This window comes from Pristiophorus japonicus, chromosome 12 (genome assembly GCF_044704955.1).
Source record: "Pristiophorus japonicus isolate sPriJap1 chromosome 12, sPriJap1.hap1, whole genome shotgun sequence".
Classification (NCBI taxonomy): Eukaryota; Metazoa; Chordata; class Chondrichthyes; family Pristiophoridae; genus Pristiophorus; species Pristiophorus japonicus.
In genome coordinates, this window is record NC_091988.1 from 159,435,266 (window position 1) to 159,462,768 (window position 27,503).

The window sequence follows — 27,503 nt, forward strand, 5'->3', positions numbered from 1 at the left end:
AAGGAAGAGGCAAGCTTGGATGATATCTAACATATCGTGCGGGGGTGGGGCGATGAGGGGTGCAGCTACAGGAGTGGAGCAGCAGAATTTCAGAATGATTTAATGGTGTGTTACCCATGGAGGGTCTGAGTTTATTCAGCAAGTGGAAGCATCACAATCTACTCCACAGCTATCATAGTGTGATATTTAGAAATGTGTGTACCTGGGATGGGGAATGCTCAACCTGATTCCATAAATAATTTTAAAAGGGAGTTGGACCAGTACTTGAGGATGAGAAACTTATAGGGTCACAGACAAAAAAACAGGGATGTGGAAATAACCATGACTGCTCATTCAAAAAGCCACCACAAGCACAACGGGCCAAATAGCCTCCTTCTGTGCTGTAAGTTTCTATGGGGGTGAAATTCCCCAGTGCCCCGATTGGGGGCAGTAACCTGTTGGGGCCGGGACTTCCTGCGCCTAGTGCGGAAGTCCTGCCCTGGCTGCTGAATTGGGCTTACCGCCGCTCAAAGGAACTGTAGCGCAATCTCGCGCGCTCCATTTCCTTTAGGGGCGGGACCAGCGGCGATAACAGGGCGAGATGCGCAGCGCTACACGGATGCTCTGCATAGCGCTGATGCACTTCAATGGCCACTGCACACTCTGCAAGGCCTCTGACGGCCTCCTCCAGGCCAGCAGGGCAGCGTGGTACTAGGCCTGCAACCCTGCACCTAAAACGAAGTGGCGGGCTGCACAACGGTGGCCAGGACTATGCAAAGTTACAGGTAGGGAAGTCGACCCGCAAAGTTGCCGTTGACACCCGCTCGTGCCAGCCTTGCGGGCAGTGGGGCAATTTCCCCTGTGGGGCAGTAAGGGATTGGTGCATGGCACTGAGGGGTCACCGTGTACGGCGATGACATTATCGCCAGTTGCGCAGCTGCCTGGGGCAGACTCACGGGCAATTTCCTGGGAACCGATAGCGCCCCCCGGAGTCACTAATGAGCCTCTGAAAAAGGGGCAATTTCATTCCCGATGAGTCTATGATTCCACCCATATTGAATGTAGATGTATGAATTTATAATGAGGGAGCAAAAGATTAACACAAAAATAGTGTGACGAAAACATAACAGAAAGCAAGTGACACAGCCATGAAGAGCACGCAGATCTAACATTTTTAGTACTTCAGTTAAATGAGCCTGAAGCACAAAATTGTCCACAATTTGACCCCGCTTGATAAGTTGGCAGTCTCAGTCAGAGACAGTAAAGAGCCGGCTGATATGGGAGGTAGAACTATGTCTCAGATACTCATCCAATGTTGAGGACTGAGGGGCACTGTTGGGATAGTGCAGACAGAGCTTTACTTTCCATTAATCCTTGCTATACCTGCCTGAGCAGTGCTGCCAGTGTGTTGAAAACTTGGACACGTTCTGTTTCCCGGCACTGACATTCCAAAACTGGATAACCACAAACAGAAACACCAAGAAAATAGAAGTCATTTTTTTTAAGTTTGGCAAATCGTTGAGTGGCAACATTATGGTCTTCATGTCTACCACATGCCTTAAAAGGCAGAACTTCCCCTGTTCATTTATGGGAGTGAATTGTTTTCATGTTTGTGATAATAAAGGCCGTGGAGTGAAGAAGCTGATTAAGAAACCCCAACCTCATCCATAGAAGTTCCTCTGAAAAGATCATGCCAAGTTCTTATTGCAAATAGAAATTGAACACTTTGCATATGAAGTTGTTTATGGAGTACGTACAGAGATGAACTCACCAGATACTATCTCTCGATTCTTTCACCAATTTTCCATTCTCATCGATGAAACTGTCAATTGTCAAATTTTGCTCCGTGTCATGAGCGGAGTTGAAATTTGTAATGGGCCGCGTGGGAATTCCCAAACACCTCAAAACTAGAACAAAGCAACAATGTTAGTAAGGGTCCCACACGAATGGCATTTGAGACTGGCTTAAACCACTCAGGCACTGCTCAACAGCAGTCATCTGATTGGTTGCATGTTCCTAAATGATTGAAAGAAAAGATAACGATACACTTGGTTCTAACCACCTCGGAATGGGCTGCTTGTTGGAATGCGCCCACATTACATCAATTGCAGAAACATCAACCACGGCCCTCCCATGTGAAAGCATCTGCTTCCTCAACCCAGCTGTATAAAACATAAAACCGGGGAACAAGAAATGACTGGAGACTGCAGTAAGTGTCCCTTTATTTTAGGATTATCTTGAGCTTCAGAGCAACACAGATAAAAAACATTAAAATGGAAGCATTAAGCCTGGAATTTCCACAAAGGTTGTCCCAATACTGGAAGGTTGACGGAAACCTTGTTTCTCCAGCTTTTTCACTGAAATAGTGGTGGGAAATCAGGAGAACACCAGAGATTTTTTTTTTTAAATTGTTCAGGTTACGCACAAAATAAAATAAGGTACCTTGTGATTATGATGCATTTGATGCAGGAGGTGGGGGGGAGGGGGGGAGATTTCTCTCACCAGTGACAGAGCTAAAAACAGGCCGACAAGAAAAACAGGATGAAAACTGGCACGAGTGGAAATTATTTTACAGGAGTTGACCCCTGCACCATTACAAAAAAGAGAAGAGTGTTCTGCTACTATATTGGGTTCATACGATAATGTTCTCGAGTCATTTCTAGCATGGAGAGCTGAACCCAAGACAACTGGGCAAATTTTGCTGTGTGTAGAATCAAAATGTTTTCAACTGAGATTATACAGCAGGCAGAATGCTATTCTATGCTGTGGCTCAAAATCTAAGACATCCCTTGTGCTAATCGTACGTAAAAGGTAGTTTCAGTTTTAAACTGATGTAAACGTCATCACTGTTTATGGCGGATTGTGCACAGATGGTTGAAGAGACCAGCAGTAAAATTTGTTGTTATTTCCTTTCCACCCTCAGTATTTTATCATTCATAATGAGATATTTTGTTTTTAATTTTGATCACTTTTTGCAGTCCCTTGATTCACTGTACTAGGAATAAAAAGTGCTACAAATGTTACTTTTTTGCCATCATCGCTAACTGCACGGTCCTATGGAAGTCAGAGATATAAATCTTTCAAAGTATAGACTGGAATAACCAACTGTCATGTATGTATGCTTGGGTTTACTAGCCAGCAGGTGGCGCCACTATCGGAGGTCATTGGGCTGTGCGCACATGTGTGCGGCCCAGGTATAAAAGGTCAGCCATCTTGTAATGTGATCACTTCGGGCCCTAATAAAGTAGAGCCAGGTTTGTACCTGTTCGGAGTTTACAGTATTCGGTCTTTTGAGTTATTGCATACACAACACCAACAAACACAATGTTTACCTAAACCTGGTATTAAAGTAGCCATTCTTCCACCACTGGAAAAACTCAAATTTAACAAATTACTACAAAGGCTATCCAGTAGTCCCAATAATGCAAACAACAAGTTCTGAAAATTCACTTATGGCTGCGTGGAAAGCACAAACCCCTAAGCTTCCAATTCTAGGAACATCCATTCCTTAATTCTCCTTGGTGGAATCAGAATGAGCAGCACCATAGCGATAATGAGGACTGGTTCGTGTGGAGGAGGTGGCCTTATCTGACAGGAAATGCCTTGTGGTCTGAATTACAAAAATCAAAACAATCTGTGCCAATTTTTAAGCCCAAAAGACCGTCAATTCTTTTATTTATAGGACAGTTTAATTAGAATTCCCTTTCCCGAATCAAAATGTAACCCTCTGAATAAATAACGCATAGTAACTTCTGACAGGTTAACATGACTTTCTTTTCTCAAGGTCCATCATTTATCAAGCTGGCATTATATTAACTCTGCTGTTGTATTTGCGATGCTACAATGCACATTCTGCTATTGTCCGTGCATATGCAAACCCCTCTTACCATACAGTTTTGTTGCTTTTTATTCTCTCCTCATGACTTGTGAAACTGATTTGTTGTTTCACTTTCAAATAACTACACTACTATCATCATCATCATCACGATGACACTACCCTGGTCCAGTTGGTAGCATTCTCACCACTGAGTCAGAAGGTCGTGGGTTCCACGAGACTAAAGTCCCGCTCCAAAAACTTGAGCACAAAATCTAGGTTGATACTGCAGTGCACTACTGAGGGAGTGCTGCACTGTTGTAGGTGACATCTTTCAGATAAAATGTTAAGCCAAGGCCCCGTCTGCTATCTCAGGTGGACGTAAAAGGTTCCATGGCATTATTTCAAAGACAAGCAGAGGAGTGTCCTGGCTAGTATTTATCCCTCAAGCCACATCACTAAAACTGATTACCTGGTCATTATCACATTGCTGTTTGTGGGACCTTGCTGTGTGCAAATTGACTGCCGTGTTTCCGACATTACAACAGTGACTACACTTCAAACGTACTTCATTAGCTGTAAAGTGCTTTGGGAAGTCCTGAGGTCATTAAAGGCGCGATAGAAATTCAAGTCTTTCTTTTCTTTCTACTGCAAATAAACAGAACTGAGGCAACAAAAATGGATTTGCTTTCCATCCACTGCCGACTCAAAACTTTAAAAAATGTTACTATTTTCTGAACGCCAACCCTGTGATTCACTGGTAAAGCTAGCAGTGCCTGAGATGGGGATGGCCACCATTTTAATACTCAGCCACTCTACAGGGGACATTCAAAATGAGGCTTAGTCACAATAGGAATGTGGCAAGAGGAAAGATTAAAGCATCTTTCACGTCTGCAATAAACTACAAGCATTAAAATAAATTTTAAACAACTTCCCACAGATTGTTGTTGTGAGTAGAAAACTCAGTTTTCTTTGTGCGACTTCCCATTGGCTGCAACACATTCTTTGGAATACAAACTATACAGATGCACTTGAATAATGGCTTTTATATAAGCATTATTAAAATCGTTAAATTAACAAAGGATCATTTTAAATCCTCGCAGGAACCAGCTCTGGCACCAGATAAGTTGAATTATATTTCTCGTATATGAGGGAGATCCTTGTCTAATCTGCAGACATTGGGTGCAACTGGGTTACGGCTCGTTTTCTGGACCATAATCAGCAGCATGTGAGCAACGCACGCCCCAACGGGAGAGTCGAGCCCTATCCCCAGGCCTCATTAACATTGTGGAGACGGGACAGGTGCCAGCAGCTCACCCTTTTTACTGAGATGATGATTGCGGGGGTTGGAGGGGCTATGGTGGGTGACTCATGAGGACTGTAGAGTCAAGGGAGCAGTCCTGCTTTTTCTGGTTGCACAGGATTGCTTTTAGGAAAAAAAAATAACGTAAACTTAGCTGATGGTGGCGGCCACATCGACCGCTGAAGAATCCTGAACGGAGCAGGCCCAGCTCCTGCTAAGCTCTTCGGAAACCAATTTCTCATCGGGGTCCTTAAACCAGAGCTAGGCCCCTCAGTAATGGTCACAATACTGCCAGTTTTAGGTGGGAGGCCATAACAATTAAAGAAAAGGACCCGACAAATTTTTAGAGTGGCCTCAACGGGCACGCAGATTAGGTGCGCGTCATTCCATTGCTAAATTTGTCAACATTGCCTGAAAAGCAGGCGTAATTCATACCAAAATCTACCCCGTTACCTTTCACAATATGAAGCAGCGATACCAATTTTACATTCTGATCTCGAGAAAACAGTCAAAACCTGGGCGAATACATGAGAGAAAAGAATTCTTTTCATAATGAATAAGATCCTCTAGAAAATTATGTTTCCCATCCCCTTTTCAGTTTTCTCCCCTCCCGTCATGCTGAGGTGCGTTTCCACAGCCATAGATACCCTTTCACGCCTCAATCCTGTCCTCCTTCAACGGCACAGATCACGAGCGAGAGATCAGCGACAGGAACTTTGGCTACTTTTCTCTCTCTCTCTAGCCCAGAGGCACTGTAATCAATCGAAGGGCCGAATGGCCTACTCCTGCTATTTTCTATGTAATACCTCATCATTGCCCAACAAAAATCAGCTAAATCAGCAAAAACCTGTGTTACTTAATATTGATGTTTTTTGTTACACCACATTTCAGATATTTTCTGCATAATCAGATCAAACCTAAGACTTTCCTAGCCTGTATCGTCCAGTTCTAAAGCCTGATGTTAAAAAAAGATTCACTGTGTTGCATGCTTACATCGTAACTACAAAGCTACCTTCAGTTAAATAGAAGACCTTCTTGCTAAGGCTGTCTGACATTCAATCACCACTGATACAACTGACAATTGCCAAAGTACCTTCTCCTTATGACATATTGCTGACATGATTCCCAGTGACAGAGTGAGATTTACTATAAATACTTCTACAATACTAGGGTGGACTTGCAGCTTATTTCTGATGGGGCATGATCAATTTGGGGAAGAGTCCCAGTGAGATTGTTGAATAACCAGAAAAGGCTTGCACCATTAATTGGGAAAGAGTTTATGGGGAAGATTTTCACCTTTAGCGCTGGGTTATACATCATCACCTAGCCACTGTGCAAAGAGGAAAGTTGGGCGGGACGCAAAATCAGGTAAGCTTCATTACGAACATGCAATGCTCTTCGTCCAATTTTTCTCTCTGCGCTGCGCCCAGGCACTACAGATAGTATTTAAATAGGCTCTTCTCCAGTATCAACTGTAGTAATTTATGGTGCAAGCCAATTCTAGTTATTCAAAAAACTCACTGAGCCAGCTCCCCAAATTCCCGAAATCCCCAAATTCCTGCTCTTGTTCAATATCCAATAACCCCTGCTGAACTGATTGTGCGGTAAGGTGAGGACTGCACTAGGCTTGGCTGTGATGCCTCCAAATGCCAAATAGCCTGCTGTTCAGGGTCACACATGAATGGCCACTTGCATGAACTACCGGGAGAGCTGTGGTCACCCAGAGAATCAAGACGCATAAAGAATCTCCACCTTCAGAAGATGGGGGAAGAAAATTGGTGAAAAGATTATCTTAAAATCTAGTCTTGCAACATAACACAGCACCGTTACATCTGACAACAGTATGATCTAAAGTTAAACGCGGCATATGCTTCATCTTGGCTTTACCTTCACCATCATACATTTGGAAATACTTTGTTAATTGTCAGTTCCCATTGTATAATATAGTCAGACCAATGTTACAATGCTCCTGTCGTGCGGAGGATCTTGGCATTGGGGGTGTTTCCTTTAGTCATTGTGTGTAGTGACACTGTAGACAAAGGCAGGAAGAATTACATTGGCCTTATTTCTAGTTTGAAATAAACAGTTTACCACATCAGTGGAAATACCGACCCGAGGAAATCTTCTTGCCTTTGTTTGCACTGTTGCTATACATAAAAAGCCAGAGATAACAGCCAGTAATGTTTAGGGCTTTGGTTAACTGAGAGGATCGTTTGTTCCAATTCTAGCCTCGACTTGCATTTCAATTCATCTGCCTCGTTAAATATGTTTTGGGAGCATTCCACCAGTTTTTTCGGTCAGACATGCCAATTCTCAGATATGCAGGGGGCGATTTTAATGGAGAGTGGGATCGGTGCAGGGTGATGGGGGGGGAAGGGGGGGGGGGTTAGTCAGATGGGAATCCATCCAGCCTTCGTAGTGTGAGGCCTGAGGAATATCTATCTCCCGGGCCCCATCTGCAGGCTTACCGTCAGTCTCCCACCCCAACCTAGCTGGAATTATAAGCTGGCCGGAGGGAGGGAGTAGAGTTCCAGGTGGCAGGATGGTCCCCGGCACTAAGGTACGTGATTGGGACGTGGGCAGACAGGCATTGCAGTCAGGGGAGAAGGGAAGTGTAATGTATGCACCTGTGAGTATGCTCACAGGTTTGTCTGGTGGTTAGAATTCGGCGCTTTCACTGCCACGGCCCGGGTTTGATTCCAGGTCAGGGAACATTGTATTTTCAGCTGTTTGAACTGCAAGCTAAACGACTGCTCACTACACTGCTGCTGCCCCAACCATCAGCAGCGCATCATTTGTTACAGCGATACAAAGATTTTAAAAAATAGTTGTAGAGCTGTTGAGGACTTGGCCTGGAGGGTGTTGCATGGGGTAGGCCCGTGCAATCGATTTTTAAGTTGGTTCACGGGCTCCCAGGCCGCCTGCAATTTCTGCAGTCTGGAAGAGTCCATGTTCCACGTTTTTATTGAATGCGCGAGGTTGCAGCCCCTCTTCCAATATTTGAAGGGCCTGCTCCTGAAATTCTGGTTGCACTTCAGTCCCATACTCCTGAACTTCGGGCACCCTGTGCGGAGGGGAGTGGACAGGTCAGAAGGCCTTCTCGTAGGACTGCTCCTGGGCATGGCCAAGGGGGCCATCAGCTAGTCCAGGCAGTGGGCGGTCGAGGGGGTCGTTCAGCCCGACTGCCTGCCTCTCTTCCGCGGTTACATCCGAGCCAGGGTGTCCCTGGAGATGGAGCACGTAGTGTCTGTTATATATGTGGACTTGTATTTAATCTGCACAGCTACCCATAATCCCTTGGGAGCACAGGTATTTAAGAAGGATTCACAGGTTGGAGAGGCACTCTGGAGACCTGCAATAAAAGACTACGGTTACACTTTACTTTGAGCTCACAGTGTTCAGTCTGACTCTTTCTCCATTCACAACAACTGGCGACGAGATACAGATAGCGAACCCAAAGATGCAGAGAACAGTGGGCATCCTGGAGAAATTTTCGGAGGGAGATGATTGGGAAACTTTTGTGGAGCGACTCAACCAATACGTCGTGGCCAACGAGCTAGATGGGGAAGAGAGCGCTGACAAACGTAGAGTAATCCCCCTCACCATCTGTGGGGTACCAATGTATGGCCTCATGAAGAATCTACTCACTCCATTGAAATCCACGGAGAAATCGTGCGATGATTTGTGCACACTGGTCCGAGAGCATTTGAACTCGAAGGAAAGCGTTCTGATGGTGAGGTACCGGTTCTACACCTACAAAAGGTCTGAAGGCCAGGAAGTGGCGAGTTACGTCGCCGAGCTGAGATGCCTTGCAGGACATTGTGAATTTGAAGGACATTTGGAGCACATGCTCAGAGACTTTTTCGTACTTGGCATTGGCCATGAAACCATATTTCGCAAACTTTTGACTGTAGAGACCCCAACCTTGAGTAAAGCCAAAGCGCTACCCCAGGCGTTCATTGCCACAAGTGACAATACGAAGCAAATCTCTCAGCACACAAGTACTGCTACAAGTACTGTGAACAAAGTGATGTTGTTTTCGAATCGTAACATACAGGGCAGGTCACGCATACCTGCAGTTACACGTCCGCAGATGTCTCAAAGTCCACCATCAAGGGTGATCAATGCAAGGCCATTAACACCTTGTTGGCACTGCGGGGGTGATCATCATTTCCATTCATGCTGATTGAAAGGATAGGTTTGCAAGGGCTGTGGAACCATGGAACACCTCCAACGAGTGTGCAAGCGAGCTGCTAAGCCTGTTAAACCTGCAAACCACCATGTTGCAGAGGAGGACAGAAGATCCACGGATGATCACTATGAACCAAAGCCTCAGATAGAGGAGGCAGAGGTACATGGGGTGCACACATTCACCACGAATTGACCCACGATAATGTTGAATCTTGAACTAAATGGACTCCTGGTGTCAATGGAGCTGGACACAGGCGCAAGCCAGTCCATCATGGACAAAAAGACTTTCGAAATGTTGTGGTGCAACAAGGCCTCAAGGCCAGTCTTAACTCCAGTTCGCATGAGACTAAGAACTTACTCTAAAGAACTGATTCCTGTAATCAGCAGTGCTACTGTAAAGGTCTGCTACGATGGAACAGTGCACAAGCTACCACTCTGGGTAGTACCGGGCGATGGTCCCACACTGCTCGGCAGGAGCTGGCTGGGAAAGATACGCTGGAACTGGGCGATGTCCGAGCGCTATCGCCTGCTGACAACACTTCGTGTGCCCAGGTCTTAAAATAAATTTCCTTCGCTGTTCGAACCAGGCATTGGGAAATTCCAAGGAGCAAAAGTGCAGATCCACCTAATTTCGGGGGCGCCAACCATTCATCACAAGGCGAGAGCAGTACCGTACAGGATGAGAGAAAGGGTAGAGATCGAACTAGACCGGCTGCAACGAGAGGGCATCATTTCACCGATTGAGTTCAGAGAGTGGGCCAATCCTATTGTCCCAGTCCTTAAGGGAGACAGTGCCGTCAGAATCTGTGGCGATTACAAAGTAACTATCAATCGTTTCTCCCTGCAAGACCAATACCCAGTACCAAAAGCCGATGACCTCTTTGCAACGCTGGCGGGAGGAAAGACGTTCACGAAGCTGGATCTGACATCAGCCTACATGACACAGGAACTGGAGGAATCATCGAAAGCCCTCACCTGCATCAACACGCACAAAAGTCTTTTTGTTTATAACAGATGCCTGTTTGGAATCCGATCAGCGGCGGCAATATTCCAGAGAAACATGGAAAATTTACTGAAGTCGGTCCCGCACACCGTGGCCTTCCAAGATGACATCTTGGTCATAGGTCGGAACACAGTCGAGCACCTGCAGAACCTGGAGGAGGTTCTTAGTCGACTCAACCGCGTGGGGCTCAGGTTAAAACACTCGAAGTGCGTTTTCCTAGCGCCTGAAGTGGAGTTCCTGGGAAGGAGGATTGTGGCGGACGGCATCAGGCCCACCAACGTGAGGACGGAGGCAATCGAGAACGCACCGAGGCCACAGAACGTGATGGAGCTGTGATCGTTTCTGGGACTCTTGAACTACTTTGGTAACTTCTTACCGGATCTCAGCACACTGCTAGAACCACTACATGTCTTACTACGAAAAGGGGGTGAATGGGTTTGGGGCAAAAGCCAAGAAAATGCCTTTGTAAAGGCGAGAAAATTGTTATGCTCAAACAAATTGCTTGTGTTGTATGATCCATGTAAGCGTTTGGTACGAGCATGTGATGTGTCGTCATATGGCGTCGGATGTGTATCACAACAGGCTAATGATTTCGGGAAACTGCAACCGGTTGCTTGTACATCCAGGAGTCTGTCTAAGGCTGAGAGAGCCTACAGCATGATTGAAAAAGAAGCGTTAGCGTGTGTCTATGAGGTAAAGAAAATGCATCAATACCTGTTTGAGCTAAAATTCGAATTGGAAACTGACCATAAGCTACTTATATCCCTGTTTTCCGAGAGTAAAGGGATAAATACCAACGCATCGGCCCCCATCCAAAGATGGGCGCTCACGTTGTCTGCATACAACGAAGCCATCCACCACAGGCCAGGCACAGAAAACTGCGCTGATGCTCTCAGTAGGCTGCCAATGCCCACCACGGGGGTGGAAATGGCGCAGCCCGCAGATCTAGCCATGGTTATGGAAGTATTTGAGAGTGAACAATCACCCGTCACTGCCCTGCAGATCAAAACCTGGACAAGCCAGGACCCCTTATTATCTCTCGTTAAAAGCTGTGTGTTTCACAGGAGCTGGTCCAGTGTCCCAGTGGAAATGCAGGAAGAGATAAAGCCATTCCAGCAGCGCAAAGATGAAATGTCTATACCGGCAGATTGCCTTCTGAGGGCAATCGAATAGTGGTCCCCAAGAAGGGCAGAGGCACCTTCATCAATGACCTCCACTGTAATGTCCTTACTCAATGGCACAAAACCCACAAGAGGCACATTCTATGGAAAAGGTCACTCTATGACCTGAACCTTTATTCACAGACCAAGAAGTGATGACCCTGCATGGGACCTCCCTTTATATACCTGGATGACCAGGTAAGGAGTGTCTCCCACAAGTTCACCCCCTGTGATCAAGGTGTGCATTTCTTAAGTATATACAGTATTTCAGTGGTGTTACACAGAGGTTACATACATGACATCACCTCCCCCCCGCCAAACCCCCCAAAGTATTATTGGGATCATAGCTTAAGTCTTTCAGGTGGTCTACGCTCCCTCGTGGAGTGCCGCAGTTGGGGCTCTGGTTGTTGAGCCTTGGCGTGAGTGTCTGTCACCTGTGGTGATTCCGGCCTGTCCGGGCTGACCGCAGAGACTGTGCATGCTGCTGAATGTTCTTGTTGCTCGTTCACTGGCGGTGGTGTAAGCACCATCTCATGATCTTCCTTGGGTTCCTCAGTGTCCACGCTGAACCTTTTTTTTACTTGGTCCAGATGCTTACGGCATATCTGTCCATTGTTAAGTAAAACCACGATGACCCTGTTCCCCTCTTTGTCTATTACAGTGCCCTCAAGCCATTTGGGCCCCACGGCGTGATTGAGGACAAATACAGGGTAATTTATTTCGAAACATCTCCCTCTTCAATTTCGGTCCTCGTACTCATTTTGGGACTGGCGCTTGCACTCAACTATGTCGGTCAGGACTGGGTGAATGAAGGACAACCAAGTTTTGAGTGTTCATTTCATAAGTATCTCAGCAGGCGGGACCCCCGTGAGCGAGTGCGATCGGCACCTATAGGCCAGCAGGAGGCGCGATAGGCGGCATTGAAGGGAGGGTCCTTGAATCCTGAGCATGCCTTGTTTAATGATTTGGACCGCACGTTCCGCCTGGCCATTGGAGGTCGGCTTGAACGGTGCTGTCTTGACATGGTTGATGCCACTGCCCGACATGAACTCCCGGAATTCGTAGCTCGTGAAACATGGGCCATTATCGCTAACAAGGATGTCCGGCAAGCCGTGGTTGCAAAGATCACACGTAGACTCTCCACAGTGGTGGATGTCGCGCACGAATTCAAAATGATGCACTCGATCCATTTCAAGTACGCATCTACCACGATGAGAAACATTTTCCCCATGAACAGGCCCACGTAGTCTACGTGAATACATGTCCATGGCCTGGTGGGCCAGGGCCACGGGCTGAGCGGGGTCTCCCTGGGGGCATTACCTAGCTGGGCACATGTTGTGCACCTGCGAACAGTGTTCCAGGTCTGAATCAATTCCCGGCCACCAAACGTGTGACCGGGCAATGGCATTCATCAGCACGATGCCTGGGTGCTCGCTGTGGAGTTCCCTGATGAATGCCTCCCTGCCCCTCTGGGGCATGACTACCCGGCTGCCCCATAGTAGCCAGTCAGCTTGGATGGAGAGCTCATCCATCCGCCTGTGAAACGGTCTGACCTCCTCAGGGCATGCTCCGTGTGCGGGCGCCCAATCCCCAGTTAGGACACATTTCTGAATCAAAGATAGGAGGGGATCTCTGTTTGTCCAGATTTTGATCTGGCGGGCTGTGATGGGGGAGCCTGCACTGTCAAAGGCATCAACGGCCATGACCATCTCAGCGCTTTGCTCCGCTGCCCCCTCAGTGGTGGCCAGCGGAAGCCTGCTGAGCACGTCGGCGCAATTTTCGGTGTCAGGCCAGTGCCGGATAGAGTAGTCATAAGCAGCTAGCGTGAGAGCCCATCGCTGTATGCGAGCTGATGTGTTGGTATTTACCGCCTTGCTGTCTGACAACAGGGATGTGGTCTGTTTCTAATTCAAATCTCCTGCCAAAAAGGTACTGATGCATTTTTTTTACACCATAGACACATGCGAGTGCCTCCTTCTCAACCATCCCATATCCCCGTTCTGCTTGTGAGAGCGACCTGGAAGCATAAGCCACAGGTTGTAGTTGGCCCTCAGCATTACTCTGCTGCAACACGCACCCAACCCCATAGGACGATGCATCACATGTCAGAACCAATTTCTTACAGGGGTCGTACAGGATCAATAACTTATTTGAACAAAGTAGTTTCCACGCCCGATTGAAAGCCCGTTCTTGACAGTCCCCCCAAAACCAATCACAACCCTTACGCAGGAGCACGTGAAGCGGCTCCAACAACGTGCTTAAGTTCGACAGAAAGTTCCCAAAATAGTTCAAGAGTCCCAGAAATGAACGCAACTCCGATGTCTTGCCGGGCTTGGGTGCTCGTCGAATCGCCTCTGTTTTGGATTCGGTGGGCTGAATCCCATCTGCAGCAACCCTCCTGCCCAGGAACTCAACCTCAGGGGCCAAAAACACACATTTAGACTTCTTGAGTCGCAGGCCTACCCGGTCCAGACGGTGTAGCACCTCCTCCAGGTTGTGGAGGTGTTCCTCTGTGTCACGACCCGTGATGAGGATGTCATCCTGAAATATGATTGTTCTAGGAATGGATTTGAGCAGGCTCTCTATGTTTCTTTGAAAAATTGCGGCCGCTGATCGAATGCCAAACGGGCACCTGTTGTAAATGAACAGTCCCTTGTGCGTGGTGATGGTGGTCAGTCGTTTAGATTCATCGGCCAGTTCTTGGGTCATGTAGGCTGAAGTGAGATCCAACTTGGTAAACAGCTTGCCGCCTGCCAGCGTGGCGAAAAGATCCTCCGTTCTCGGGAGCGCGTATTGGTCTTGTAGGGACAACCGATTGATAGTGGCCTTGTAGTCACCACAGATCCTGACAGAACCATCCGCTTTTAGGACAGGAATGATGGGGCTCGCCCAGTCGCTGAATAGAACGGGCGAGATGATGCCCTCTCTCAGCAAGCGGTCCAATTTGCTCTCAATTTTCTCCCACATCACATACGGCACCGCTCTGGCTTTGTGGTGCACTGGTCTGGCATCCAGGGTGATGCATATCACTACTTTGGTACCTTTGAACGTCCCAACGCCAGGTTGGAATAGTGACTCAAATTGTTGTAGGACTTGTGAGCACAAACTTCGCTCCACAGATGACATTGCGTGCACATCCCCCCATTTCCAGTTCATCTCAGCTAACCAGCTCCTCCCCAACAGTGCGGGACCATTGCCCGGGCCAATCCAGAGCGACAGCCGGTTCACTGATCCATTGTGTGTGACCGCCAACATTGTACTGCCTAGTACTGGAATGATTTCTTTGGTATGCGTCCGTAGTTGTGTCTCAATGCGTTCTAGTTTGGGTCTATTGGCTTTGAGTGGCCATAGCTTTTCGAATTGTTGAACACTCATGAGTAACTGGCTGATCCCCGTGTCCAGCTCCATGCATACAGGGATGCCGTTTAATAAAACCTTCATCATCATTGGTGGCGTTTTGGTATATGAGCTGTGAATGTTTGCCACATGAACCCGCTGAACTTCAGCATCCATTGATTTGCCCCAAGAGTCAACCTGCCTCACAGAACCCTCTTCTGGTCCATCCACCTCGTAAATTAGCCTGGTTACTGGCTTCCTGCACATTCGAGCTAAATGGCCACTGAGGTTGCAATTTCTGCAGACAAAGTGTTGAAATCTGCAAGTCCTGGCAGTGTGTTTGCCCCCACACCTCCAGCATGAGCTGAGATTCTCATTGTTGTGAACAAAGGAGCTATGACCGGCATTCCGCGCTGATTGTCCCTTTGGCTGCTCTTGAGTACCCTGTTAGTGGGTGTCAATGGCTCCATCCCGACCGCATTGTCCACTGTGATGGTGTAAATGTCCGTTCAGCCAGCCAGCCTGTTGAGAACCTACTCTGGGGTCTAGTGCTGCCTGGGGTGTGTCGAACTGCCCTTGCCTGCCTGCGGGGCTCTGAGTCGTGTTTATGATATTGACTCCCTGATCCCCCGCCGCGTTGGAGGCAGAATTGCGTCCGTATATTATTTTGGTTTCCTCCTCCCCCACCATGAAAGTCTGAGCCATCAACGCCGCCGCTTCCAAAGTCAAGTCCTTGGTCTCAATTAACTTTCGGAAAATCCCCGCATGACCGATGCCCTCAATAAAGAAGTCCTTTAACATCTCCCCCCTGCAGGCATCTGTGAACTTACAGAGGCTGGCCAAACGCCGGAGGTCCGCAACGAAGTCCGGTATGCTCTGTCCTTCACGACGTCGGTGGGTATAGAATCTGTGTTGGGCCATGTGTATGCTGCTCACCGGTTTGAGGTGCTCACCGATTAGTTTGCTGAGCTCTTCAAAGGTTTTGTCCACCGGCTTTTCGGGTGCTAGTAGGTCCTTCATGAGCGCCTAAGTCTTATGTCCGCAGCTGGTCAGCAAATGGGTCCTTCGCTTGTCGGCCGCTGCATCTCCCAGCCATTCTTTCATGACAAAGCTTTGCTGCAGCCTCTCAATGAAATCGTCCCCGTCCTCACCAACACAGTACCGTTCCTCTGTGCTACTGGTGGCCATTCTCGTGGGTCATTGATTCCCGTTTCTCGTCGCCACTGTAAATCCTTACTCAATGGGACAAAACCCACACGAGGCACATTCTATGGACAGGGTCACTCTATGACCTGAACCTTTATTCACAGGACCAAGAAGTGATGACCCTGCGTGGGACCTCCCTTTATATACCTGGATGACCAGGTAAGGTGTGCATTGCTTAAGTATATACAGTATTGCAGTGGTGTTACATCGAGGTTACATACATAACATCCACAGTACCCACCCAGGCATTGTAATGATGAAAGCGATAGCCAGATCCCACGTGTGGTGGCCTGGTATCAATGCGGACTTAGAGTCCTGAGTTCACAGATGTAATACATGCTCACAATTAAGCAATGTACCCAAGGAAGCGCCGCTAAGTTTATGGTCGTGGTCTCGGGTACACGTCGACTATGCAGGCTCGTTCTTGGATAAAATATTCCTTGTGGTTGTAGACGCTTACTCCAAGTGGATTGAATGTGAGATAATGTCGACTAGCACATCCGCTGCCACCACTGAAAGCCTGCGGGCCATGTTTGCCACACACGGTTTAACTGATGTCCTGGTGAGCGACAACGGGCCATGTTTTACCAGTGCTGAGTTCAAAGAATTCATGACCTGTAACGGGATCAAACATGTCACATCTGCCCTGTTTAAACCAGTGTCCAATGGTCAGGCAGAGAGAGCAGTGCAAACCATCAAGCAAGGCTTGAAGAGGGTAACTGAAGGCTCACTGCAGACTCGCCTATCCCGAGTCCTGCTTAGTTACCGCAAGAGACCACACTCACTGGGATCCCACCTGCTGAACTGCTCATGAAAAGAGCACTTAAGACAAGGCTCTCGTTAGTTCACCCTGATCTACATGAACAGGTAGAGAGCAGGCGGCTTCAACAAAGTGCATATCAAGATAGCGCAAATGTGTCACGCGAGATTGAAATCGATAATCCTGTATTTGTATTAAATTATAGACAAGGTCCCAAGTGGCTTCCCGGCACTATCATGGCCAAAGAGGGGAGCAGGGTGTTTCGGGTCAAACTTTCAAATGGACTCATTCACCAGAAACACTAGGACCAAATCAAACTTAGATTCACGGACTACCCTGAGCAACCCACTTTGGACCCTACCTTTTTTGATTCCCCAACATACACACCAGTGGCAACCGGCACCACGGTTGACCACGAAGCAGAACCCATCATCCACAGCAGCCCTGCAGGGCCCAACACACCAGGCAGCCCAGCAAGGCCAGCTGCACAGCAGCCCAGCGAAGGCCCAACAAATGATTCACAACACCAGCTTTCACACCGAGATGATCAACCAGGGCAAGAAGGGCCCCAAATCAGCTCACATTGTAAATAGTTACACTATTGACTTTGGGGGGGGGAATGTTGTTATATATGTGGACTTGTATTTACTCTGTACAGCCACCAGAGGGCTCATTTCCCAGAGTCCCAAGGGATCCCATAATCCCTTGGGAGCACAGGTATTTAAGAAGGCTTCACACGTTGGAAAGGCACTCTGGAGACCTGCAATAAAAGACTACGGTTACACTTTACTTTGAGCTCAGTGTTCAGTCTGACTCTTTCTCCATATACAACAGTGTCGACCTTCCATAAGAGGTGGGTGCCGGAGGGACTGGAGTGCATCATCACCCCCGGTAACCAAATTTTCATTTGAACCACGTAATATCTAAAGTTTAATTTGTTTAAGTTTGTCTGTTTTAGTGCCCCCCTCCCTCCCCCCTTTTAGCCAGGGGGCATTTGATTTAACATTTTATTGTTTTATAGATACAACAAAGTAGTTGTAGAGCTGTTGAGCACTTGGCCTGGAGGGTGTTGCACGGGGCAGTCCCATGCAATAGGTTTTTAAGTCGGTTCATGGACTCATGGCCGCCTGTAATTTCTGCGGTCTGGAAGAGTCCGTGTTTCATGTTTATGTGGAGAGCGTTAGGTTTCAGCCCGTTCCATTATTTGAAGGGGCTGCTCCTCAAATTCTGGTTGCACTTCAGTCAGTCCCACGCTTCTGATCTTTGGACACCCTGTGCGGAGGGGAGCGGGTAGGTCGGAAGACCTCCTCGTAGGACTGCTCCTGGGCATGACCAAGGTGGCCATTAACTGTCCAGGCAGTGGATGGTCGAGGGGGTCGTTCAGTCCGACTGCCTGCCTCTCTTCCGTGGTTACGTTCAAGCCAGGGTGTCCCTGGTGATGGAGCACGCGGTGTCCACCGGTACACTCGCGGCCTTCCACAAGAGGTGGGTGCCGGAGGGGCTGGAGTGCATCATCACCCCCGGCAACCAAATTTTAATTTGATCCTTTAATGTTAAAAGTTTAATTTGTTTAATTTGTCCTTTTTATTGCCCCTTTAATAAGGGGGCACTTGATTTATTGTTTTACAAAAATAGTTGTAGAGCTGTTGAGGACTTGGCCTGGAGGGTGTTGTCCCGTGCAATAGGTTTTTAAGTCAGTTCACGGACTCCAAGGTCACCTGCAATTTCTGCGGTCTGGAAGAGTCCGTGTTTCATGTTTATGTGGAGTGTGTCAGGTTGCAGCCCCTGTTCCAATATTTGAAAGGGCTGTTCCTCAAATTCTGGTTGCACTTCAGTTCCACACTCCTGATCTTTGGGCATCCTGTGCCATTAACCGGTCCAGGCAGCGGGCGGTCGAGGGGGTTGTTCAGCCTAACTGCCTGCCTCTCTCCTGCGATTACGTTCGAGCCAGGGTGTCCCTCGAGATGGAGCACATGGTGTCCACCGGTACACTTGCAGCCTTCTGCGAGAGGTGTGCGCTGGAGGGACTGGAGTACATCATCACCCCCGGGAACAGGATTTGATTTCATTTGATAAAGTTCCCGTGTTAATTTGGATTTATGGGTTCTAGTGTCCTTTATAAAAAGGGGATACTTGATTTAAATGTTTTTACAAAAATAGGATAGAGCTGTTGATTTTGGAGTGGCTTAACCAGTCACGTGATGTTCACAAGATTTAATAAAACCCCAGCCAGTTGGGCTCGGGGGATCCACGATGAGGCAGGTGGTTGTGTAGCTGGTGGATGAACTGGTAATGTGTAGTGTGATTGTTAAACCGTTTTGCTAATAAACCAATTAGTTCTTAATAGCAATGTGTTGCTATGAATTCTTAAGCAAAGAACCTATGAAGCAAATACATTACAGGAAGCACAGGACAGGGGAAGCCCAAGGTTTCTTTGTGGGACCTGGAGGAGCACTCTTACTCCTCCTAGCCTACAAGGAATCTTAAAATATATATACAAGTATATTAAAATTAAACTTACCTCTCTGGTTCCTTTTCCTGACAGGTGTGGTGCCACAGGAAAATTCAGGACAGATTCCCCGTGCAGACCCCGGGTCAAAATTACAACTAGGCTCCAATGGCGCTATCAGAGTCCAATCTCAATATTTAAAATGGACCCCGCTGCCGGAGGTGTCCCTCTCGCCTTAACAACAGAGTAGGTTAATATCGGGACCTGCGGGAAGACAGCGGAATCGGAGGGGATAAGTCGTCCAGGGCATTCTAACTCGGTTTCTGACGGGCGGGGTGGGAGGAGTTTCCAAAATTCCCTTCCCCCACTCCCCCCTCCCTCCCCCACGATGTGTTAGCTGTTATTTGTATCTGAATTTACGCTAGAATTGCATCTGACCTCACAGGAATGAAAATAAACAGGAGCGCAATGCGTACAATTCTTCATGCTGGGAGGGTAGATGAATCTGCTGTATGACCTTTGTAGAGTGCTTTCATCTGTACTAAGGAGTATGGGCAACAAGTGCCACCATTTCGGCCACACCAGCAGCAGCAGCAGCACCACTGCCAACTCACGGATTGCTCACGTCTGTGTCATTTATTCTGTTACCTGCAAAGCAGCAGAATGATCCATTGCAAGCAGTTGAGAAAGTTGGCAGGAGTCCTTCACCTCAACATCTTGTGGCTAATCTTCTCTCAGTATTTAACATTCCAATGAAAATGCTGCCTGCAAGGACTTTGAAAGAGGCAACGTGCCAGGAGGGGGATTCAACCATTCGCTGCATGGCATGACTAACCAGCGGCAGATGTGGTTCAAGTGGGATGCACACAACCATTCCGCCCCCACCCCCAGCCCCTGTAAAATTGAACCCCTTGCTGAGGTGCAGCCTAAACTGTATCTTTTGTAGCAGGCTGACTGAACACTGGTTGTGAAGTTACACAGGGACTGAAGCAACTTAGACAGTGTTATGTATGTAAACCTGTAATTACCATGTCGAATCACCAGAGGGCTTATCCCCTGGAGTCACAAGGGATCCCACAATCCCTTGGGAGCACCTGTATATAAGGAAGCCTCTCAGGCTGGAGAGGCACTCTGAGAGCTGTAATAAAGGACTACGGTCACACTTACTTTGAGCTTGCAGTATCTAGTCTGACTCTTTATCCAAGACATAAAAACTGGCGGTGAGATACAGATGACGAACCCCAACGCAACAATGCAGAGAACTGTGGGCATCATAGAGAAATTTTCAGAGGGAGATGATTGGGAAATAATTCGTGGCCAACGAGCTGGAAGGAGAAGGGAACGCTGCCAAATGAAGGGCGATCCTCCTCACCGTTTGCGGGGCATCAATGTATGGCCTCATGAAAAACCTGCTCACTCCAGCAAAACCCACAGAAAAGTGGTACAATGAGTTGTGCACACTGGTCCGAGAATATCTAAACCCAAAGGAAAGCATTCTGATGGTGAGGTATCGGTTCTACATGTACAAGAGGTCTGAAGGCCAGGAAGTAGCGAGCTATGTCATCGAGCTAAGGCGCCTTGCAGGACACTTGGAGCATATGCTTAGGGGCTTCTTTGTACTTGGCATTGGCCATGAAGTAATACGTCGCAAACTTTTGACTGTAGAGACCCAACCTTGAGTAAAGCCATAGCGATAGCCCAGGCATTTATCTCCACCAGTGACAATACCAAACAGATTTCCCAGCTGCTGCAAGTACTGTGAACAAAGTAACGTTGTTTTCGAATCGAAATGTGCATGGCAGGACTTACATGCCTGTAGCTGCATGTCCGCAGATGACTCAGAGTCCGCCATCAAGGGTGGTGAATACAAGGCAATTAACACCTTGTTGGCGCTGCGGGGGTGATCATCGATTTTATTCATGCCACTTCAAAGGATAAATTTGCAAGGGCTGCGGAACAATGGGACACCTCCATCGTATGTGCGGGCGAGCTGAAAACCCTGCTAAACCTGTAAACCACCATGTTGTAGAGGAGGACAGATCCACGGTGGATCATGACGAACCAGAGCCTCAGACCGAGGAGGCAGAGGTATATGGGGTGCACGTATTTACCACAAAGTGTCCCCCGATAATGGTGAAGGTTGAATTAAATGGACTCCCGGTATCCATGGAGTTGGACACGGGCGTAAGCCAGTCCATAATGAGTAAAATGACTTTCGATAAGTTGTGGTGCAACAAGGCTTCAAGGCCAGTCCTGACTCCCATTCGTACCAAACTTAGAACGTACACAAAGGAACTGATTTCTGTAATTGGTAGTGCTACCGTAAATGTCTCCTACGATGGAGCGGTGCACAATTTACCACTCTGGGTGGTACCGGGCGATGGCACCACGCTGTTCAGCAGGAGCTAGCTGGGAAAGAAACGCTGGAACTGGGACGACGTCCGAGCGCTTTCATCCATCGACGACATCTCATGTGACCAGGTCCTAAGCAAGTTCCCCTCACTGTTCGAACCAGGCATCAGGAAGTTCCAAGCAGCAAAAGTGCAGGGGTGCGACCCATCCATCACAAGGCGAGAGCGGTACCTTACATGATGAGAGAGAGTGTGTGGAGATCGAGCTGGACAGGCTGCAACGAGAGGGTATAATTTCGCCGATCGAATCAATGAGTGGGCCAGTCCGATTGTTCTAGTCCTCAAGGGAGATGGCACCGTCAGAATCTATGGTGATTACAAAGTAACTAACAATCATTTCTCGCTGCAGGATCAATACCCGCTACCAAAGGTAGACGACCTATTTGTGACACTGGCGGGAGGGAAAACATTCACGAAGCTGGACTTGACCTCGGCCTACATGACACAGGAGCTGGAGGAATCTTTGAAAGGCCTCACCTGCATCAACACGCACAAAGGTCTTTTCATTTACAACAGATGCCCATTTGGGATTCAATCGGCCATGGCGATATTCCAGAGGAACATGGAAAGCTTGCTGAAGTCAGTCCCGCGCACCATGGTCTTCCAGGACAACATCTTGGTTACAGGTCGAGACACCGTCGAGCACCTGCAGAACCTGGAGGAGGTTCTTAGTCGGCTTAATCGTATGGGGCTCAGGCTTTTCCTGGCGCCTGAAGTGGAGTTCCTGGGAGAAGAATCGCGGCAGATGGCATCAGGCCCACCAGTTTCAAGATGGAGGCAATCAAGAATGCACCGAGACCCCAGAACGTGACGGAGCTGTGGTCGTTTCTAGGACTCCTGAACTATTTTGATAACTTCTTACCGGGTCTTAGCACATTGTTAGAACCCCTGCGCTCTTTACTGCATAAAGGAGATGAATGGGTATGGGGTAAAAGCCAAGAAAATGCCTTTTAGAAAGCTAGGAAGCTGTTATTTTCAAACAAATTGCTTGTGTAGTACGATCCATGTAAATGTTTGGTACTAGCATGTGATGCGTTGTCATACGGGGTCAGGTGTGTATTGCAACAAGCTAATGAATTTGGGAAATTGCAACCGGTTGCTTATGCATCCAGAAGTCTGCTTAAGGCCGAGAGGGCCTACAGCATGATCGAAAAAGAAGCATTAGCGTGTGTTTACGTTGTAAAGAAAATGCATCAATATCTGTTCGGGCTCAAATTTGAATTGGAAACTGACCATAAACCGCTTATATCCCTCTTTTCTGAAAATAAGGGGATAAATACAAATGCATCGGCCCGCATCCAGAGATGGGCGCTCATGTTGTCCGCATACAACTACGCCATCCGCCACAGGCCAGACACAGAAAACTGTGCTGATGCTCTCAGTAGGCTACCATTGCCCACCACAGGGGTGGAGATGGCACAGCCTGCAGATTTAGTTATGTAATGGAAGCATTCGAGAGTGAGCAATCACCTGTTACCGATCGACAGATTAGAACCTGGACGAGCCAGGACCCCTTGCTGTCCTTAGTGTGCTCCAAGGGAGTTGGTCTAGTGCCCCATTAGAGATGCAGGAGGAAATAAAGTCGTACCAGCGGTGCAAAGATGACATGTCTATACAGGCAGACTGCCTCCAATGGGGTAATCGGGTAGTTGTGCCAAAAAATGGTAGGGACACTTTCATTAGTGATCTCGACAGTACACGCCCAGGCATTGTAATGATGAAAGCGATAGCCAGATCCCACGTGTGGTGGCCCGGTATCGATGCAGACTTAGAGTCCTGTGTGCACAAATGTAATACATGTTCCCAGTTAAGCAATGCACCCAGGGAGGTGTCACTGAGTTTATGGTCTTGGTCCTCCAAACCGTGGTCTCAGGTTCATGTCGACTATGCAGGCCCATTCTTGGGAAAAATGTTTTTAGTGATTGTAGATGCATACTCCAAATGGATTGAATGTGAGATAATATCGGTAAGCACGTCCGCTGCCACCATTGAAAGCCTACGGGCCATGTTTGCCACGCATGGCCTGCCTGATATCCTTGTAAGTGACAATGGGCCGTGCTTCACCAGTGTCGAATACAAGGAATTCATGACCCGCAATGGGGTCAAACAAGTCACGTCTGCCCCGTTTAAGCCAGAGTCCAACGGTCAGGCAGAACGAGCAGTTCAAACAATCAAGCAGTTCAAATCGTCAAAGGGCAACTGAAGGCTCACTGCATACTCGCTTATCCCGAGTCCTGTTTAGTTACCACACAAGGCCCCACTTGCTCACCGGGGTCCCTCCCGCTGAACTGCTCATGAAAAGGGCACTTAAGACAAGGCTTTCGTTAGTCCACCCTGATCTACAAGAAAAGGCAGCAAGCAGGCAGCTTCAACAGAATACATATCATGATCACGCAAATGTGCCACCCGAAATTGAAGTAAATGATCCGATATTTGTGTTGAACTATGGATAAGGTCCCAAGTGGATTGCTGGCACTGTTTTAGCCAAAGAGAGGATTAGGGTGTTTATGGTCAAACTCGCAAATGGACTCACCTGCAAAAAACACTTGGACCAAACCAAACTCAGATTTACAGACTATTCAGAACAACCTACAATAGACTCTACCTTTTTCGACCCTCCAACACACACACAAGTGGCAACCGACCCAGCGGTTGACCACGAAGCAGAACCAATCACTCGCAGCAGCCCAGTAAAACTCACCACCCCCAGCAGTCCAGCAAGGCCAGCTGCACAGCAGCCCAGCGAAGGCCCAACAAACGACTCACCAACACCAGCATTTGCACCGAGACGATCAACCAGGGAGAGGAAGGACCCAGATCGACTCACATTGTAAATAGTTACATTATTGACTTTGGGGGGCAGTGTTGTTATGTATGTAAACCTGTAATTACCATGTGTAACCACCAGAGGGCTCATCCCCTGGAGTCCCAAGGGATCCCACAATCCCTTGGGAGCACAGATACTTAAGGAGGCCTCACAGGCTGGAGAGGCATTCTGAGATATGTAATAAAGGACTACGGTCACACTTACTTTAAGCTTGCAGTATCTAGTCTGACTCTTTATGCAAGACATAACATATAGCCTTGGGATTTGAAATTTGATCAGGATGGTCAAAGCATGACAAATTCCCACAGTTAATAACTCTTGAGAACCTTTTACAATTTTTCTTTTATTTTATAGTTCTACAGTTGCAAATGCTTAGATGAAGCAAATCAACCAGTTACACATTCGTAAAGAAGCATATGTTACAATTTTTTAAAGTATCACATTTTATGCTTTTAATGGTGAAATGTATCCTTGTTTTTAAATCCCTCCATGGTCTCGCCCCCTCCCTATCTCTGTAATCTCCCCCAGCCCCACAATCCTCCGAGATACCTGCGCTCCTTTAATTCTGCCCTCTTGAGCATTCCTGATTTTACGCGCTCAACCATTGGTGGCCTGCCAAGTGCTAAGCTCTGTACGGAGCTTAGGGTTAGGTTTAGGGTTAGGCCCTCCCTAAACCTCTCCGTTTCTCTACCTCTCTTTCCCCTCCTTTAACACACTCCTTAAAATCTACCCCTTTGACCAAGCCCTAATTTCTCCTTATGTGGCTCGATGTCAAATTTTGTGTTATAATGCTCCTGTGAAGCACTTTGCAACATTTTACTGTGTTAAAGGTGCTATATAAATACACTTTGTTGTTGTTTGGTGGGTAATTTATTTAAAGAACTATTAATCTTTATATCCTTTAAATGCTAATATTTACTCTAACCAAGTTTATCCTTCTCTTCTCTAGATCATTCGGAAGGATAGGCACAATAGTGAGCTCACAGCCTCTGTCACTATCTCTCACACAACCAGGAAATGAGGCCAGACTTCACTTAACCTGCGTTATACCTGACCAGAGAACTCTCTATATGGATAATGGCCACAAATAGTTGGAAGGAATGTTCAATTGCCCCAGCACTAAAAGACCCTTTGCCTGAGCACAGCAACGACTAAATCACCAAGAGATATTTGTTACTAGTTGTGTACAAAAAACAGGGATTAAAAAGTCTAACCCAAAAATGTAAATACAGCCTATTCTTAACTCCAGTAATCTGACAATTCAAATTTGCATGAAGCACAAGTTTCCACTTTGCTGTGTTATTTATGTTGCTTAATTCAAATCATTGGATAGTTTTACTGCAAAAAATGACTTTCAATTAAATAGAGTAGACTGCAATGAAAATGATAGAAGTTTAAACCTTATTTATAAAATGTACTGAACTCTTAAAAGGGCATTGACACCCATTAATTGGCAAAGTAAATTGTGTTTAATTGTCAAACTTTTCTTATTAGGTGAATACATGACATAATGTAATTTCCATCTAAACTGCCAGTGCACAATGAAAACATAATTGCATAATAAGCAGTCAACATATTCAGTTAATAAAATATTTATACTCCGTTAAACTACAGATTCCTTCTCCATTACTCCAAAATACCAGCAGCGCCTGATAGAAAGTGAGTTTCAGGCTATAATTTAAACTCACTGTTCAGACTATATCAATAGGACATTAAATTACAAATCACATCAATCCTATCCAATTGGGACAACAGTTAACTGTGCAAGATTAAACTGTTGCATTCCAAGAAGTTGTCAGCTCCACCTCGCTGTCTGATTTTGTCACCCTTTCCTTCATAGACCCCATCTATATTTTAATCAAAATGTTTTTTCCAGAGTACAATTTGATATCTAATATTTTCATACCTGCATATGCTCTCACTAAAAGCAATATAATTACATTTAAAAAAAACAGGAACACTACATTTCATTCCTGCACTTCACGAGCATTGCCACTTGAAACTGGAATAGATTCACATTTTAACTGGTCAAGGTAAGGCTCATTCAATACGCAACCGCTTACTTAAGCCCAGTTGTTGTGAGTGAATCGGTTGTGATTGTACAACTCCAGTTAGACTTCATTACTACAAACTGATAGGTGCTGCTGGAATAACTCATAAGGAATTCATGTAATGGAAGTTTGAGCTTCTTTCAGAAAAGATGTACCGTATATACTCGCGTATCCTGCGATCTCGCGTATCATGCGACCCCTAAATTTTCGTCCCCAAAACATGATTTTACCATATATCTCATGTATCATGCGAGTCACTTTTTTGAGATCGAATACAGACCTTAACATGAAACATCGAGTGGATTCTGTTGTGAAAGCTGTTCGCGAATCGAACACCGATACAGCAATCGTTCCAGCTGGCTTGACTAGCGTCGTTCAGCCACAGCCTCTACTGTGTTTGCAGGTAAAAGAAGCATGGGCTGAGATAGATGGAACCTCTAATAATGCAGCAAACTTCAGAGGGAGTTGTGGGTGGCGGAGGTCGGGGGGGGTGAAGAGGAGGTCGGGTTGGGTCACTGGGGGGAAGCGGAGGTCGGGTTGCCGGGTGGGGGGGGAGTTGGGGAAGCGGAGGTCGGGTCGCCGGGGTAGGGAGAGCGGGGGTCAGGTCGGATCCGGTCCGGTCTCTTTCCTCCCCCCCCCCGACCTCCGCGACTCTCTCTCCCCCCCCGACCTCCGCGACTCTCTCTCATCCCCCCCAATACAGTACAAGCGACAATAGAGGCTGCAATCCAGCCCAGGAGATACCTGCCGAGATTCAGCGTGGATACGGTCTGCTTAACAGACTAACAGCCTAATCTTGGCCAGCACTTCACACCCGCAAATTTTGTATCTCGCGTATCATGCGACCCCCCAAATTTAGGTTACAATTTAGGTCTTCAAAAGTCGCATGATACGTGAGTATATACGGTAAGTGCTTCAGATGGGATTATAGAAAATCTTCTGATAAGGTTAAATGTGTAATATAATGAAGTCTGTGCATATATATCCAGTTCTCAGTAACTTGGAACCACAAT

General features: G+C 47.1%; 1 protein-coding gene across 1 annotated transcript in view; it reads right to left on the minus strand.

Annotated features, from left to right (window-relative positions):
• Window positions 1-27,503, minus strand: part of LOC139277516 (protein-glutamine gamma-glutamyltransferase 2-like) — a 107,957-nt gene that overhangs the window by 36,349 nt on the left and 44,105 nt on the right. The window contains exon 7 of the mRNA XM_070896063.1: window positions 1,751-1,886. Coding sequence (XP_070752164.1) covers window positions 1,751-1,886 — 136 coding nt within the window. The remainder of the gene's footprint in view (window positions 1-1,750; window positions 1,887-27,503) is intronic.